The sequence below is a fragment of the Myotis nattereri genome (genome assembly GCF_964212035.1).
Source record: "Myotis nattereri genome assembly, chromosome: 1".
Classification (NCBI taxonomy): Eukaryota; Metazoa; Chordata; class Mammalia; order Chiroptera; family Vespertilionidae; genus Myotis; species Myotis nattereri.
Genome location: NC_138075.1, coordinates 85,426,855 through 85,445,360, shown reverse-complemented (window position 1 = coordinate 85,445,360; position 18,506 = coordinate 85,426,855). Strand labels below are relative to the sequence as shown.

General features: G+C 36.4%; 1 protein-coding gene across 3 annotated transcripts in view; it reads left to right on the top strand.

Annotated features, from left to right (window-relative positions):
- Positions 1-18,506, top strand: part of STRN3 (striatin 3) — a 99,860-nt gene that overhangs the window by 59,035 nt on the left and 22,319 nt on the right. The window contains exons 8-10 of one of the 3 annotated variants that reach the window (XM_081089713.1): positions 6,531-6,645; positions 12,455-12,594; positions 17,319-17,452. In XM_081089713.1, the coding sequence (XP_080945839.1) occupies positions 6,531-6,645; positions 12,455-12,594; positions 17,319-17,452 (389 nt within the window). The remainder of the gene's footprint in view (positions 1-6,530; positions 6,646-12,454; positions 12,595-17,318; positions 17,453-18,506) is intronic. The other 2 variants (XM_081089711.1, XM_081089712.1) reach the window with 2 other exon arrangements.

Below are 18,506 nucleotides of genomic sequence, written 5' to 3'. Positions count from 1 at the left end.
GGCTACCTCTTTCGTTTGTTTTTATGTTTTAGGTCAATCTGCTATGTCTCCCGTTCTTGCTAGGGTGGCCTTACATAGTAGGTGTTCTGTGGGACCCAGTGGCACAGTCTTTTTGATCACCTGAGTTGAGTGTTCCAGAAATGTCTCTTTTGTGGGTTAGGGTCCTGGCAAGGCCACCCTCTGAATTCCTGTCCAATTCAGGACAGACTAAACTGTGTGGCTTTGGGGCAAGAGGTACTCTTCCCCCATTATCCCAAAGTTGACCGTATTGACCACATAAAGTGGAATTCACCTTAGCAGGGTAGCACCTAACTCATGGGAGATCCATGAGCCCCATCTCCTGATTCCCTTTGCTCCTCCCTACTGAGATTGGGCTCCTGGCAGAATCTGGGACAGACTGAGTTGTGTGTCTACAGCAGAGGCCATTTTCCCCTTGCATGTCAGACCAGTGCAGAGTTTTCCCTTCACAGGACCAAAGTGGGCCTGTAAACTCTGCCAGTCTCACCATGAGACACGGCCTCACCACTAAGTTGTATGAACACCCAGGGGGAGGCAATGAGACTTGGTATACCCTGGAACATTTGCAGAATAGCCTCAAAGCCAGCACTAGCACCAAGTCTGAACCTGGTATCAATCTGGTGAACATCACTCACCCTAGATAGTGACTCACTGAGAACTTACGTCATGAAACTTGAGTACCATCAGAGGCTCTTTCAGTGGCATATCAACAAGCAGCTGGCAGGAGGAGGCAGGTGGAGGTGGATTGTGGGGGTGGGGGCGCAGAGAAAAGGGGGGAGCTGGGACTTTCGCTGACCTGCCCCTGGGGCTGGGGCTGGTAAAAACAGCAAAAGGAATCAGGAGATGGGGCTCATGAATCTCCCGTGAGGTAGGTGCTACCTGCTGAGGTGAATTCTACTTTGTGTGGTGTAAGAAGGTGGTCTAGTTTCTTTTTTTTCACAAATTTGTTTATCTTTTTAAAGACTACTTTTTGGTTCACTGACCTTTGGTCTCTACACCCCAGCCCTGGCAGCTGACACCTCATACTTCTACAGGGCAAAAGCTCTGCATGGTGGGGCGACAGGGAGTTTAGAGGATGAGGCTGAGTTCCTCCAGGCTGATGTCGTAAGGAGAGTGCACCACCCAAGAAATACGGTGTCTGTGGTATGGGAGAATGACTCAGCACTGAGATCCTGGTAGCCGTCCCTGTGTCTCTAGCAGGCTCTTGTCTCTCCCTGGTGGACAGAATCCCTGCCTGTTTTCAGTCAGATGTTCTGTGGGTGCCTCTTCCTGGGTCTGGGGCTCTGGGCTGGGGAGCCCTGGCTTGGGGTTGGGAGCTCGTTCTTCCCAGTGGGAACCTTTGCAGCTGAGATTTCCCTCTGGAATCTTAGCTTCTGCCTGTGGGAGCTGGGCCAGCCCTTTTTGCCTCTCTGCCCTTTCTACCTGTTTTGATGTAACTTATTCTATAAATCCTTGGTTATAAGACTTCTCTTCAGCTAGTCTTCTCTTCAACACTCTAACCACTGACCCACATAGACCATTTTTTTTGTTATTTAATAAGTTTATACCTATTCCTGATACAGCATAATTTTCAGGAAATTTCATTCAGGTTGATTGCTCTGTATTTTAGTTGTAATTCCTGTTTGGTTTTGGGAGCAGATGAGTGTAGCTTCTACCTACTCACTGCCATCTTGGATCTACTGTCTCACTAATGTTTGTATCTATATAATAAAAGCTTAAGCGACCATTACAGAGGAATGACCAGAACGACTGGTCGCTGTGATGCACACTGACCACCAGGGGGGAGACGTTCAACGCAGGAGCTGCCCCCTGGTGGTCAGTGTGCTTTCACAGGGGAAGCGCTGCTCAGCCAGAAGCCAGGCTCACACCTGCCGAGCGCAGCGGCGGTGGTGGGCACCTCTCCTGCCTCTGCAGCAGTGCTATAGAGAGCAAGCTGGAGTGGTAAGGAGCCTGCTGCTAAGGAGCAGTGAGCCAAGCGGTAAGGAGCGAGGGGCCCTGGACTGCGAGAGGGATGTCTGACTGCTGGCTTAGACCCGATCCCCCTAAACTGGCAGGCAGATATCCCCTCAGGGGTCCTGGACTGCGAGGAGAAAGAAAATTAATACCTGGGTGCATTAGAGGGAAACTACAAAAAGAAACAAAGACAGAGAACATCTTAAAAGTAGTCAGAAGAAAACCAGCAGGTGGACATCCCCTGAGGGGTCCCGAACTGTGAGAGGATGCAGGCCGGGCTGAGGGACACTCCCCCTCCCCAGGGCATGAATTTTGTGCACTGGGCCTCTAGTTTAAATATAATGGATAAAGTACTGAATATTTGCATAAAGTAATATTAGTTACAAATTTATGCCACATTACGCAGATTTATATAATCCCTCTGCTTTGGTAAATTTACCATACTAGAAATTTATGGTTTTGTGGTTTTGAGTTGTCAAGGTTTAATCTATGCATATTTGTGTTTGTTTTTTAAATTAAAAAGTTGCCATCCTGCTTCAACCTCATTTTCTGGTATTTTTTTTTCCCCTGTAGATTTTTTAAAAACAGAATTAATATGTAGAAGATTATGCTGGCTCTTCCCCTTTGCTCTTAACTATTTCTTATAAGCAATACGAAATCAGCTATTACTTACCAGGCAAGTTTCAGGATGTTGTTTGTGCACACATGTATTCACCAATCTGTTCTTTGCACTGCCTATGTTTACCTTTGTTTTCTAGACTTGAATTGCCTTGCAAGTAATATTTTTTTTTTTGTCTTTTAGCTTATTCTTTTTTTACTTTTGCTTTTTCACTCTTGTTGCAGGTCTTTAAAAAAGAACAACTGGCTATCTTATTAAATTTTTCTGTCATGTCACATTTCCTGTAAAAAGTGTATACCACTTGTTTTGTTGTTGTTCGTTTGTTTGTTTCTACGAGGTTTAGAAAGTATTTGCTAAAAATGTGTCTTATTGTCTTATTTTAAGTAGTCACTTAAAAATAAAAATGTTTAGCTTGATGATGGCCAGAGGGGAGGGGATTGTGAACTGGGTGAAAAAGGTGAGGAAATTAGGTAGTACAAATTGGTAGTTACAAAATAGTCACAGGGATGTGAAATGCAACATAGGGAATCTAGTCAATAATACTGTAATAGCTATGTATGGTGCCATCTGGGCACTGGAAATATAGGGGGGTCACTTTGTAAATTATGATTGTTTAAACTATGGTGTACTCCTGAAACTAATGGAAAATAATATTGAATGTAAACTGTAATTGAAAAATCAAATTAAACAAAGAAACATATTTTTAAAAGGAGTTGTTAGCTTTATTAATATGAGTGTAAATGATTGTTTTTTTAAAAAAAATTTTTTTTGCCAATCCTCATCTGAGGATATTTTTCTCATTAATTTTTAGAGAAAGCTTGGGGAAGGGAGGGGGGAAAGACAGAGTCAGAAGAGAGAGAAACAGCAATGTAAGAGAGACACATCAATTGGATGCCTCCTGCACTCACCCTAACCTGGGCTGGAAATTGAACCCATGGCCCTTCTGTGCACAGGCCAACACTCTAACCACTGACCCACATAGACCATTTTTTTGTTATTTAATAAGTTTATGCCTATTCCTGATACAGCATAATTTTCAGGAAATTTCATTCTTAGAGTACGTGAAAAGTGAATTTCTCTTTAAACCAGTATTACAACTATATTACAAACAGTATTACAGTTTATAGATTTGACCATCTTACATATAAATTTCAGTCTTGAGCAACCTAGTTTCAGGTAATTCAAGTTGGAAGATTAACTTGAAGCTTCGGATTTAGTTTTTTACATATTGACTACCTAAGATCATAGGTATATCCATGAGGTAAAAAAGTGATAACAATTGTAGTAGAAAAGACTCAAGGTACAGTAAATAATTTAATTTCTATGTCCCATTCAAATATGAAAATTTAAGTTTGCTATGTATGGCAATCCATAAGGAAAAAACGGCTTTTATATGTCCACTGTATAGATTAAGTCATTTAGGCCTAGGGAGTTTACAAGACTTGAGAACCAGAATATAATGAGTTATTAAAAACTTAACAATTATTTTTTCCCTAAAATCCTACTATTCTGGCAGTCTTATTAATTGACTTAGTCTATGTATTTTGGTGTATTTTTTATTTAATAACAGGGCTCTGTAAACTCATAGTTGTTATTCTATAACAGGATGTTAAACTTCCTAATAAAATGGCTGGTTTAAAAGTAAATAGAGGAAAGGAGGTTAACATCAATTGGTTACCTCGCATACTTGCCCAGACCAGGGATCAAACCCGCAACCTTTTGGTATAAGGGACAGTGCTCCAACTAACTGAGCCACCCAGCTAGGGCAGAAACTCTTAAAACTTAAAATACTTCTATTAGACTTATTTTTATACTGCTTTTTTGTAATGCTGTTTTTCTCTAGTTTGCTATAGAATAATTTTTCCCAGCCACAAGTATTTACTTAACCGGTTAACTGCCATGATATTTTGAATTTCATTAAAAAAGGTCCACCACTTGCATCTATAGATGCTTATGGCATACAAATGGTTAAAACAAATAAGGTTTGTTACATTCAAGTAAAATAGCTCATGTGTCATGTTTAGCCAGATACACAGCAATGTATATTTTTCTTCTCCATGCTTGTCGCTGCTTTTATCCTATCTAATAATAGAGAAACATGGTAGTTAACCATAACTTCGCTACTCTTCCCATTGGCTAATCAGCGAGATATGCAAATTGACTGCCAGCCAAGATGGCGGCCGGCAGCCAGGCAGCTGAAGCGAACATGAACATGATGCTTTCTTACTCCAGTGATGGAGGAAGTCAACGTTCCCCGCCACAGCTCAGCTCTGAGCTCCAGATGAAACAGTGTTGCAATTATAGAACCTAAACAAACCTCAGAAACCTGCTTTCAGCCAGCGCAGCCTCAGAGCTTAGAGCGGCCAGTGATGGCAACAGAGTTTCAATTATAGAATCTAAACATACCCAGGTACCTGCTTTCAGCCGGCAACGGCCTCAGAGCTGGAGCCTGCTCTCAGCTCCAGTGACAGCTATAGAAGGTAAATTAATCCCAGAATAAAAAAAAAGAAAAAAGAAAAAAGGAGAGGCTGGGAGCTTCAGTCGCCCACCAGCCTGAAAACAGCCCTCAGCCCCTCGCCCAGACTGGCCAAGCACCCCAGTGGGGATCCCCACCCTGAAGGGTGTGTGACCAGCTGCAAACAGCCATCATCCTCTCATCCAGGCTGGCCAGGCACCCAAGCGGGACCCCCACCCTGATCCGGGACACCCTTCAGGGCAAACCAGCCGGTCCCCACCCATGCACCAGGCCTCTATCCTATATAGTAAAAGGGTAATATGCAAACTGACCCTAACAGCAGAAGGACTGGGAATGACTGGTCACTATGACACACATTGACCATCACGGGGCAGACGCTCAATGCAGAAGCTGCCCTCTGGTGTTCAGTGCGCTCTCACATGGGAGGAGCTCTGCTCAGCCACAAGCCAGGCTGATGGCTGCCAGTACAGCGGTGGTGGTGGGAGCCTCTCCTGCCTCCTCAGCAGCGCTAAGGATGTCCGACTGCAGCTTAGGCCTGCTCCCCGCTGGCAAGTGGACATCCCCCGAGGGCTGCCGGACTGCCAGAGGGATGTCTGATTGCCATCTTAGGCCCAATCCCCTGGGGAGCGGGCCTAAGCCAGCAGGTGGTCATCCCCTGAGGGGTCCCAGACTGGGAGAGGGCACAGGCTGGGCTGAGGGACCCCCCATTCCCCCCCCCCCCCAGGGCACAAATTTTTGTGCACTAGGCCTCTAGTTTTATCATTAAAAAAAATTTTTTTTAATCACCTCTATAGAAATTCTTCAGTGGAGCTTGAAGGTTATTTGCTAATGTTAGTTGTAGACCAATGGAAGAAGGTAATGAGATGTTGAACCATGTGGGTGGGGTGGGGTGGGGCAGAGGTGGTGATTCTCTAAATGCCTTGTAGGGATTATTTGAGACTGTAATTTGAAACTATATTTATGTATTTATTGGACTAGAATGCTTCTCCATTGGTACAGTTACCCTCTGCATGCAGAATCAGTATGACAGAAGATGCACGAATATTTTCATCAATAAAACAGCACTGACCTTTCCAGCTTGCACTTTTGAGTAATTTGCATGTATTCATTCATTTGCTTTTATGATGCTGACTAAATTAACATTTTTACAAAGTTACAGTGATCTATTTTTTATAACACTAGATTTCTAATATCAGTCCATTGAAAGAACATCAGTTATTGAAAGAATAACCTTCAAATTTGTGATTCATAGAAATGAAACACCATTTAACTGTTATTAGTATTACATGTTTAGAAATTTGTGAGATGGGCATTTAGAGTTTCAGGTGTAAATACCAAAACTGAGACTGCGCCCACCAGTTAGTACATTTTTATTATGATTATATAAAGCTATAAGAGTTTATGCCAACAGCTTGCATTGCCAATTGCTGATTTTTTTTCTTTTTAATAATATGCTGAATGTAGATAAAGATGACCTCTCCCCAACTACTGAGGTTTGGGATGTAGACCAGGGACTAATAAGTAAACTGAAGGAACAGTACAAGAAGGAACGAAAGGGGAAGAAAGGGGTCAAGAGTAAGTGCAGATTCTATTATAATTTTTATGTACCAATCTTTGAGACAAAAATCTTAAATTCTGTTTCTTGTTTGTACATTTTTTATTTCATAAAGGGGGCAACTAACTTTAATTTTGTTATATAATTGAAATTTATTTGAATATAATTTAGGATGTATTATTGATCAAGTGAAAAAATCATCTTAAATACTGGATAAGAATAAAGAAAAGATTTCAAGGTAGTGTTTTGTTTTGGTGGTTTTTTTTGTAAGCTTTAAAAAGTTTACTAAATTGTAAGAAATGATGGCCTTGGAATTAAAAATAATAGAAAATGGTTCAAAGGGAGAAAGTATAAATTTATTTATTTTTGTTACATAGGGTTTATAGTTACAACCAACTCATAGCCAGGCTACATTTCCTAGTTTGGGAATCCTGAAGTACAGTGATTAGGAAAGCCCTTTTCTTAATTTTAGCTTTCTGATCTTAATCTAACCCCAAACAACAGCAAAGAACTCTCTCCTAGTACTGTTTTCTTGGCCACTGTGGTAGAGGGAAGGCCAGAGGAGAGGGTAGTGGTGGCAGTAGGATTTGTTTAGTCAATAGCTGAGTGTCTTTTGTTGCCTTGATATATTTTTCAATATGTGTATCCTGGCTAATATTCTATAAAAGTATAAATTTAGCTATAGCACCTCTCAAAGAAGTAATTCATTTTTGTTAAACTTTTAAAAGGTACCTGAAAGATATAGTCTGACCTGTAACAATTAAATGGAGAAACTTGAAACTTATTTTTGGTATAATTTTGAACTGTTCATTGATTCCTGTTGTTGTTAATCCTCACCTGAGTTGTATTTTTTTCATTGACTTTTTTTTTTTTTTTTTTTTTTTTTTTGAGAGGGAGAGAGAGAGGATGGGGGAGACACTGATGTGAGAGAGACACATTGATTGGTTGCTTCCAGTACGACTGAGGCTGGGGATTGAACCTGCAACCCAGGTATATGCCCCTGACCAGGAATCCAACCCACAACCCTTCGGTTCACAGGCCTTCACTCTAACCACTGAGCCACGCTAGCAAGGGCTAGTCTAGCTTTTTTAACCATCAAGGAGAAAACAGTGTATGACAGAGGCAAAAACCATATAAACAGTCTTTCATATTTTTTTCTCTGTTGACAAAAAAAATAGTTTATTAAATGGCAGGTATAATGAAAAATGGTTTAATTTCCCTCAGTAAAGCATTTTCACTATGGTTTAATTTATTGTGGAAGCTAATAAGTGGCATTTGAGAGATTCAGCTGTTTAGGTAATTTTAAGAAGTTTGAGACAATATTTTAAAACAATATTGTGTTTTAAAATACTTAGTGCTGGACAGGGCTGTGTTCAGCTCTAAAATCACTTACCTATGTATTTCATGCATGTTGAATATAAAAGTACTTTTGCATGATTAACTATTTTAATATAGACACAATGACATTAGAATTTTAGGGATTGAGTCTTTTTTCCCCCCAAGAAACCAAGTAGTTTATTTTAATATTACATTACTTATTTTATGTCTTACTCATAAACTGACTTTTTTGTTGAAGGTTTCTTTAGAAAATGTTAGATAATGTTGCTTTTAATTAAAATACCCCCTTTTTCCTGATAGTATATAATTAGATCTATGCCTTTGTGAGGTTAAGAAATAAGATTAATGTTTTATTTAAAAAAAGTACCTGTTTAAGAAATACTAGAAGCAGATGATCTAAACAAAAATTTAAAATCCTCATAAAATTTTAATTTGTTTTAAAGGATCATAGTATGTAAAGTTTTGTTAGTTTCCTACTTAGCTAATAACTTACAGAAAACATTTTATATAAATGAATATTCCTCTGTTTAGCGTTTTTAATTTATTTTTTAAACAAGGTACCCTGTTGACAACCAAAATATTGGAAAACCTAATATGTGAAAGGGATAAAAGAGAACTGCTGTGATTAAATCAGAAGCTGGGGAACCTGCCTTGCCTCGAGGCTCTCATGTCTCAATACAATTTTGTTATCCAGATCTGTGCTGTATTATTCAGCCAGCCCCCTTTAATTTTAACTTGTATCTGTTTTTTCAAAAATTGAACTAACTTTGCTTATTATAACCATAAAAATAACACATGCTGTTATTCAGACAATTTAAGAAATATATAGAAACAAAGAAAAAGTCAAAATCACCTGCATTTCTATCACTTAGAGATTATTTGGCATGGTATATATATCCTTCCAACTTTTTCTAAGTGTGTTTATATGTAAACCTTTTTTAATTTTTCAGCAAGGATATCATATTATTTTTAACTCATTTCCCCCTTAGTTTTATAGTCATCTTAAATAAAATATAATTTTAGTGTTTACATGGTATTGCATTTTGTTGATTTAGCCTACCCTCCACTAGTTAAACTTTTAGAATGTTTCTCATAATTAATGTTTTTGTAAACATCAGTATTTTAAGGTTACTATATATAGATATAAAGATGAAGTTTCCAACAAAATGTCTCAGAATAAACTAGGCAATAATAAATTCTTTTTTATATTTAGATAAGTAAAAGCTCTTTCCTCTTGAATATAGAGTTCAGTAAGAAAATGTTGGTTTTGAATCCCTCCCATAGTGATAAAACTTAAGGAAATAAAAAAAAACTTTTTTTATATATAAATTTTATTGATTTTTTTTTTACAGAGAGGAAGGGAGAGGGATAGAGTCAGAAACAGCAATGAGAGAGAAACATCGATCAGCTGCCTTCTGCATACTCCCCACTGGGGATGTGCCCGCAACCAAAGTACATGCCCTTGACTGGATTCGAACCTGGAACCCTTGAGTCCGCAGGCCGACGCTCTATCCACTGCGCTAAACCGGTCAGGGCTAAAAAAAAGCTTTTAAAAAATTGATCAGCCCTAGCCTGTTTGGCTCAATGGATAGAGCATCGGCCTGCAGACTCAAGGGTCCCAGGTTCGATTCCAGTCAAGGGCACGTACCCAGTAGGGAGTGTGCAGGAGGCGGCTGATCGATGTTTCTCTCTCATCGATATTTCTAACTCTTTATCCCTCTCCCTTCCTCTCTGTAAGAAATCAATAAAATATATATTTAAAAAAAAAATTGATGGGTCATAAGCTTAGAATGGAATTATTCCACGCAGACCATCATATTAATACTGATATACAATTTCACATGAAAAGATAACTCATAAATTTTCTTAGCAGTCTTATTACCTGTATTTTTGTTTTTATGCTGATATTTTCTCAGATGTAGCTTTATACAAGTTAGAATAATTCATAAGCTGTAGCCTTTGATTTTCTTTTTTCTTTATTCCAAAATGTGAATGATTCATACCTACTGGATCTTAGCGCTAAGTTTCTATAGATTTTTTTGTCCACCTTCTTGGAGGGAAGAAAATTATTTGCCAACTTTACCATATGGAATCAATAGTCGTAAACCAATCTAACTACCCTTTTACTGGAAAGGAAAAAAATGGCAAAAATATCTATCAGCTTTTTAACTTTGTAAAGACTCAGTCATGATTTGACTCTTTAATAGAAAGTCTTCTAAAATCAAGAGCTAAGATGCTAACATTTATCTGTTCATTCCACCCCACCCTTTCGTCCCCCTATCTGAAGCCAAAAAAAAAAAAAATGACTTAAAAGTGACAACTTTGTCTTGGATGATAGATACAATTCAGTGTTAATTTCTTGCTAAGCGAGGTATGCATGAAGAGCTCTACTTTATCAATACTTCCAAAAGGCAAGACTATGAACCTAAAGAGACTTGAGGCAGTTATTTTTACCTCAGGCTTCAAAAGGGTTAAGCTTCCTTTTCCTTTTAACTTTTTATTTTGCTATAATTTTAGGCTCAGGAAAAGTTACAGGAATAGTGCAAAGAGTTCCATGTACCTTTTATCCAGGTTCCCCAAATAATAACATTTTACCATATTTGCTTTATCCTTTTCTCTTTGCAAAATGTACAGTTATTATTTTGAACAGCTCAGAAAACTGAGTGTTATAGACATGTTGCTCCTTAAATACTTTAGAGTTCTTTACCTAACTACTAAGAAATTCTCTTACATAACCTCAGCACAATGAAGAAAATCAGGGAATTAACAATGATACAATATTATCTAGTTTAAAACTCCATTTTCTTTTTTATTTTTGAACCAGAGGCCCAGTGCACGAAATTTGTGTACGGGTAGGGTCCCTAGCGGCTTCCTGCTGCCAGCCAGGGCCTTGCTTCCCCGGCTGCCGGCTGCCTGCCGGGTTCTTCCTTTGTTCCGTGCCACCCCCTGGTGTTGAATTCCCAAGGGGACACTTTGCATAGTAGGCTTTTATATATATAGATCCTCACCTGAGGAAATATCTATTGATTTTAGAGAGAAGAAGGGATGGGAGAGAGAAAGAGAGAGAGAGAGAGAGAGAGAGAGAGAGAGAGAGAGAGAGAGAGAGATGTGACAGAGAAACATAGATCTGTTGCCTCCCCCACATGCCCCGATCAGGGATCAAAACCACAACCTGGGTATGTGCCCTGATCAGGAATTGAACCCACAACCTTTTGGTGCATGGGACGACATTCAAACCAACTGAGCCATCCAGGCAAGACCTTTCATTTTTTAATAATTTCTGTAATTGGGGGAGGGAGTGAGGAGGAAGTTCTAAGTTAGTTTTCTTAAAATCTTGATCGGGTAGGATTTTTTGGGCTTCCTATGCTTTCCATTTTTTTCTGTATATAATAAAAATATGTAAATCAATAACATATTTGTAATATGTAAATCATGATTTGAAGCAAGCATGAAGCATCTGTAATCTCTAAAATATGAGGGAATTTAAAAATCTTTTAAGACTTCCTTTGATACTTGTCTGTTTCAGTTTTCAACATGGAAAGTTTAAATTGTAATACATCTTTAACAAGTGATCTTATTCTTATGGTTTATTGTTACTCCTATGCTATTTATACCTATAAAGTTGATGCTTATTTCATTTCCTTTAAAAGATTTAGAGGCTTTCCCTTTTCAGAGATTCACATTCTGAGAATATGTATATGGTTCTTGGTGATTGACTTGTCTTAGTTTTCTTACTGATTCTAATATATCCTAACTTTCCTGTCTTTTCCATTTATAGAATATGATTTATCTGTCATTTCTCTTCTCTCCTTTATTGGTGTTAATAGAATTTCTATACATCATCTGACTTGATTATCAATACATTGGAAAAGGGAAAACTTAACTTTTTAAGTATTTCTTTTAATAATGAGGAAATCAGAGTTTATGGGTAAAGCAGGTTTTTCAAATTTGAAAAAGTGAAAACACATTTTGGGTTGGTTTGTTAATGAAAAACTTGTGTGAATGTGGCAGGAAAATATCCACAAAAACACCAGGGAAAGTTAATTGTTTGTTGCACCCTCATAAAAAAAAAATCATTTGTACTTATTTCTTTGTTAATTTTTCAAAATAGTTTATTAAGTTGGAAAAACTCATGCTTTATTCTTTGTTATTAAATATTAACCTTAAACACCAACATTTCTTGTTGTTTTAGTAGTACCTTCTGTGTCTATGAGTTTATAGAACTTTAGTTCAGTGACAGAAGGCTCAATTATATATGTATAAAACAATATATTTATAGTAACATTCACAGAAATATTGAATATCTTAAATATTTAAATCATTTTAATGTTTTGGGGGGATGACATGGAAAACTGAAGACATCTTTAATTTTTGAGATTTTTGTAACTGGAAATTCTTTAAAATCCTGTTTTGCTAGTAAGTTGGTTTTAGAGGCTGCAAACAAGTAAAGTGGTAGCCATTAAAAGAACCTCTACTGCTGACATTAATTTACAAGGGTCAACAGGACAAAACTCTATGACATCATAGCTGATCTGGGACATGATGAGCTGCCCCACATCCCTTCAGGAATCATTAATCAGTCTAGTTCATCCACTACTAGAATGACTGATTATGAAGGTGTAAAAGCAGAGGAAGGTATAAAGTTTAGCTACCATTTTATTTACATTGCAGGAGATGTTAATTCCAAGTCACATCTCCTTAGTATTGTAATTTGCTGCTGTTTTAAAATGCTGAAGATGACTTTATTTTTATTTTATTTTAAAAATGTATTTTTATTGATTTCAGAGAGGAAGGGAGAGGGAGAGAGAGAATCATTGATCGGCTGCCTCCTGCACACCCCACGCTGGGGATTGAGTCCACAACCTGGGCATATGCCCTGATTGGGAATTGAACCGTGACCTCCTGTTTCATAGCTCGACACTCAACCAGTGAGCGACACTGGCTGGAATGAAAATGGCTTTAAATCATCTTCATAGAACATGTTGGGCAAGCTCGTGATGTAATTGTCTAAGGGAATTTTGAAATTTTTTGCTTCTGTGTCTTTCTTTTGGGGTGTGTGTGTGTGTGTGTGTGTGTGTGTGTGTGTGTGTGTTGTTAATCCTCACCCGAGGATATTATTTCCACTGCTTTTCAGAGAGAGTGGAAGGGAGTGGGGAGAAGAGAAAGAGAGAGAGAGAGAGAGAGAGAAACATCAATTTGAGAGAGAGACATTGATTGGTTGCCTCCCACATGCACCCGGACTGAGGGCAGGGAACAAACCTGCTACCCTTTGGTGGGCAGGCAGATGCTCCAATCACTGAACCACACTGGCTAATTTTAGGTAGAGTTGTTTTTATCCCAGGGGTCAATTCAGAGAACCTCTCAGAAATCTAACTTTAGCTTACAGAAAATAGCAATTTAAAAAATCATTTTAGAATAAGGCAGCATCTTATTCTTTAACTTGGTACCAAGTATACTTGGTAATGAAACTAGAAATGTGCATGAAATGAAAGTACTACTTAGGCATTTTTTGTTTTCCAGAATTGATTTTAGCTGAAGATACGTATATATATTTCAGTTATTTATAATTTAGGTGCAGATACTTATAATTCTAAGTAATGAGACTGAATTCTTACCAAGGGCTTACTGTGACATGTTCCCATATAATAAAAGGCTAATATGCAAATAGACTGAATGGCAGAACAGCCGGTCGCTATGACGTGCACTGACCACCAGGGGGGCAGATGTTCAATGCAGGAGCTGCCTCCTGGTGGTCAGTGCACTCCCACAGGGGGAGTGCCTCTCATCCAGAAGCCGGGCTCACGCTGGCGAGCACAGCAGTGGTGTCAGGAGCCTCTCCCGCCTCTGTGGCAGTGCTAAGGATAAGGATGTCCGACTGCCATCATAACAATGTACCTACCTATATAGTTTAAATTTAAAAAATTTGGCTCTCAAAAGAAATTTCAATCGTTGTACTGTTGATATTTGGCTCTGTTGACTAATGAGTTTGCCAACCACTGCCCTCGGGCTTCCGGACTACGAGAGGGCGCAGGCCTGCCTTGAGAGACTGCCTTCTTCCCCCGCCCCCCCCCGCCCCCCCCCCTGCCCCCCAGTGCATGAATTTTATGCACTGGGCCTCTAGTATAAGATACTTAATTATCTAATAATTTGGCATATAGATTTTAATTTCATTGATATTTCTGTTTTCGCTATGTAACAGAATTTGATGCCTCAGTCAAAAAATTTTAATACATCCGTTCTCCTTTAGGAGTTCTCTAGTAGCGCATTTTTCTTACAGTTAAACTTAAATAATTTTGCGGTTTTTTTTTTTCTCTTAGAATCATATCTGCATGCAGATATGACAATTACAGATTATGGTGAGAAATAATAAAGCCAAACAAAAACAAAACATATTAATGCATGAAAAGTAAAATAGTCTGTTGACTTTTCCAAATCTATTTTCTGCTATTGAGCTATTTTCCTGTTTTACATCAGGAAGTATTTTCTAAAATCCACATACCAAATCCATTATTTTTCATTTTATGCATTTCAGGTGGTTTATCTCCTTTAGCTTTTGGGTTGTTTTGCCAAATAATGCATAGGTAAACTTGCTAAAATTTTTGTAGTTTGTGTTGTACATTAAACTGTAGATTTTGCATTTAAATCAATTTAGTGCTCTCTATGTGTGCTTATGTGTGTGTCCTTTAAAAAAAAAAAAGTGAGTCAGTGATATAACTCTTAATGGTGGAAGGAATAGGAAATGGGGAGTTAAGTACAAACCTAATTGTAAATCTTAGCATTTATTTTAAAAGAAGCAAATTCAGTCTCTACATAAAGCTAAGAAAGAAACAGAGTTCATAATCTCTTTTTTTTTTTTAGTGGCAACCTCCAACTTCATACTTTCCTGTTGAAGTCCATGTCATACATCATTTTGTAAAGACAAAATGTCTGTTTTCAGAAACAGAAAGTTCTGTATTACAACCTTTCAGACTATTTTTAGTAAAGACTTAAGATATACCATGTCAACACTGAATCAGTTATTGGGCTGTGTTCTTTAGTTTTGATAAAATTGAAGGAGGAAGAAGAGTTTGATTATGTGAGCTACAGAGGTTTCCTTGGTCATTAAGCGTCTATAAAAAGGAGGATTAGTTACAAAAGGATCTTGTTGTAAGATCCCATTTGGGACCCTAATATTTCCATAAAGGGAAATAATAATAGTATTGTTTAATTGCTTGATGGAATCTTTTAGGCTATTAATAAAAAGTGTCATAATTTTCATCATTAAAAACTGCTTTTAATAATTTTATTTTTCTTTGAATTGCCAATGACATTTTTATGCTTATGTGATTATGTGCTATAAGTAATTGTATTAACATTAATAAAATGAATTTATAGAATACAAATTAATTTCCTCTATAAGAAAACAAGAGTGAATAAATTGAATATTTACTGTGATTATCACATCCACAGTGGTGATGAGTGATTATGGAAAGTAGAAATATAGCTTAAAAGATTTTTTCACATATATATGTAATAAACGCTGAGTGAGCAGCATAGCTTGCTATATATATATATGTAATTATATGTGTGTATAGCGATTGAGAAATGTAGTCATATGACTAATTAGAAATGGATACAAATACCAACTTTTTGTTTAAAACTCCAATAAAACTAGCCCGGATAGCCCAGGCACTTCCCTTCACATGCCCCTACATTGGTCAACAACTGATTAGAAATATCTTTGTAAAAAGAATATGTAATAAGGCAAATTAACTTATTACGTTAAAGTTATTTTATTAGGCTTTTATTGAGATTTATATAATTGTGAGTGGAAGGAATTGTGGCATTTTGTTCTAACATTTCTTATAAACAAATTATGAGCTTAAAAGAAATATATGACCTTGTACTGGCTAAAAATGCTTTGAATAAATAGTACCAGATGAATTTTTATATAATTGTTCTTAAACATAATTTTAAAATATTGATTTTATTGTTCTTAGCTGCTTTGGTATTACCAATAATTGCATACTAAATATTGGTAGGAAAGGTCAGTACTCTATATATTATTCAGTTTCAATTAGTATAATCATTCAAAAATTAAATACTACTAGTATCCCTATGTATATTTTCTATCAAATTTACTCTAGATTAGCTGTTGACTCACAATTTCATTTTAGCAGTGTCATGTAAGACTTGATTTGAGTCAAATTATATAGCTTACTTTTATATTATTGCTTACTTTAATAAATAATAAGATAGTGTAAATATAGATTAATTTTACTTTTGCTATAGTATTTATCTAGGAAAAGTTGACTTGTATCTTAATTTTTTTCAGTAGTTGTGTTAATGATGACTGACAAGTGTTATACCTGTTATGTTTCCTATAGTGTATTAAATTTGTATCACTCAAATTTTTCAAAATAGATAATTAGCTTGAGTTTTTATATACTGTTTTCCTTTTAATTTTGCTCATGAACTTTAAATTTGTTTTGATATATTGAGTTGTTTTTTATTACAGTGACTTGTGTACTTTCCCCTGGCATCTTAAGCTTAAAATTTTGCTTTCAAAGCATGTTTGCAATGATAACTGAGAATTATTGCTTATACTATAACTGTTATAGGAAAATATTTATATATTAGTATAGTTATTCTAATTATGGCAGTGTTTGATTTTAATTGCTCAAAGTATTATAAATTTAACTTAAAATTCTATAGTTATTTTATTTTAGAAGTATCATAGTAAATAAAAGGGAAGTTAAAATAAACAATTGTAGTCAAATCTTGAAAGCTGGAAGGCATTCTAAATATCACATGGATTAACCTTTTGCAGAAAGGAAATTGACATTGTTGGTGGTAGAACTGCCCTCTTTCTAGACCATTGCTGTTACTGGAGGAATTTGAGCAATTTAAGGCTTCATTTCAGGAAATTGATACATGGAATTATAGATGGAGATAATTTAATTTGAATGCTTATATTAATTTTTATCAGGAACTAGAATACCTAGCACTTCTAAGCAAATAGGATGCAAAGCGAAAGGACTTCCCAACAATTTACAATATTTAAAAAATACTATAGTTATAATTGTACTGAAGTGATAAAGTGATTTAAATAGAGCTTTTGTGCCCCACCTCCCACCCTGGAATAATATATCTAATATACATTTATTTGCTTTGTGGGAGATTTTGTTGTAGTTCCTAAATAAACATTTAGTTTTTACTATTTAGTAATAGGATTTTTTGAGTGGAAGAAATAAGGAGGGAAGTGGGAAGATAAAATTTATATTACTGTATTATAACTGTTAAGTGCTTACATTTCCCCCACAATATTGTCTTATACTGTATGATTTTCAGCATTTAAGAAGCGGTTTTGTTCTTTATAGCTGAACCAATAACGTTTCCATCTGGAGGAGGCAAGTCATTTATTATGGGTTCTGATGATGTTTTGTTAAGTGTACTGGGCCTTGGAGACCTTGCAGACTTGACGGTAACAAATGATGCAGACTATAGTTATGATGTAAGTGCAGTTTTTAATTTTTTATTTTTAATTTTTTAATGATTTAATAGAAGGCTCCTTATTTTTGGAAACATTTATAAAATAGAATTAATATCAAGGTGCATGGAAAAGATAAGTTTGTGTGTCAATATGTTGAGTTGAAGTGACATGTAGTTGTGTGTTTTTTTAATAACTAGTTTCTTTGTGGTGGTTAAATTTTTCTTAGGTATTGTGGTGGATTAGTTAGGAGTTTGGGATGATTGATTATCTTAAAATACTGATCAATAAATATCTATCTTGAGTAGTCAACTCTCAATTATTTATTCAAGTTAAGCCATATTTCAATGGTAAGGAGAAAAATAGCCTGATCAATTCAGGACACTTCTTAAAAAGCATGTTTTATTTTGGAACTTTTATTTTTTTAAGGATAATGTTCAAGTTAGCTTGTTGCCATTTCCTGATTTTCAGTCCTTCATTTGAGGGATTGGGGGAGGATGGAGGGGAAATGGGAAGGACAGTGTTAGTGGTAAAACTAGTCTGGGATTAAATTTTTTATATACAGTAAACATTCAATTGAGAGTTAACTAAACTTGTTTAACTTTTATATAATGAATTTGCAGTTTTCAGCAAATGTTTTGTTTTTTAACGAATTCATTTTTTTCTACATTTTATAAAGTGCATAGGGGACTAAATTCTAGTAAACTTGACTAGTTTGGGAGAGAGTTCATAGCCTATTTTACAGATGGAGAAATGATGATAAAAAGATTAACCTCATGTCAGTATCAACAGTAATGATGAACATATTCTTAAAGTGTCTTTAGTTCAAACTTTTGGGAAGTACCTTAACTTGCTGCCTTTAAAAACTTCACGTTGCTAATTTTCTGAATGACAACTGTACTATTAATATTGTACTCTTGGATTTTTGGTAGTAATTTATTTAATTTTTATTGTTTTCATATAAGGTATTGTAGCATGGTAGTTCTTTGTTTTCATCTGATATTTCCTAGGACCTTTGAGTTTAGCTTGATGGTTAGGTAAAACAGATTGAGGGACTCCATTTGATGTAGGTATTTGA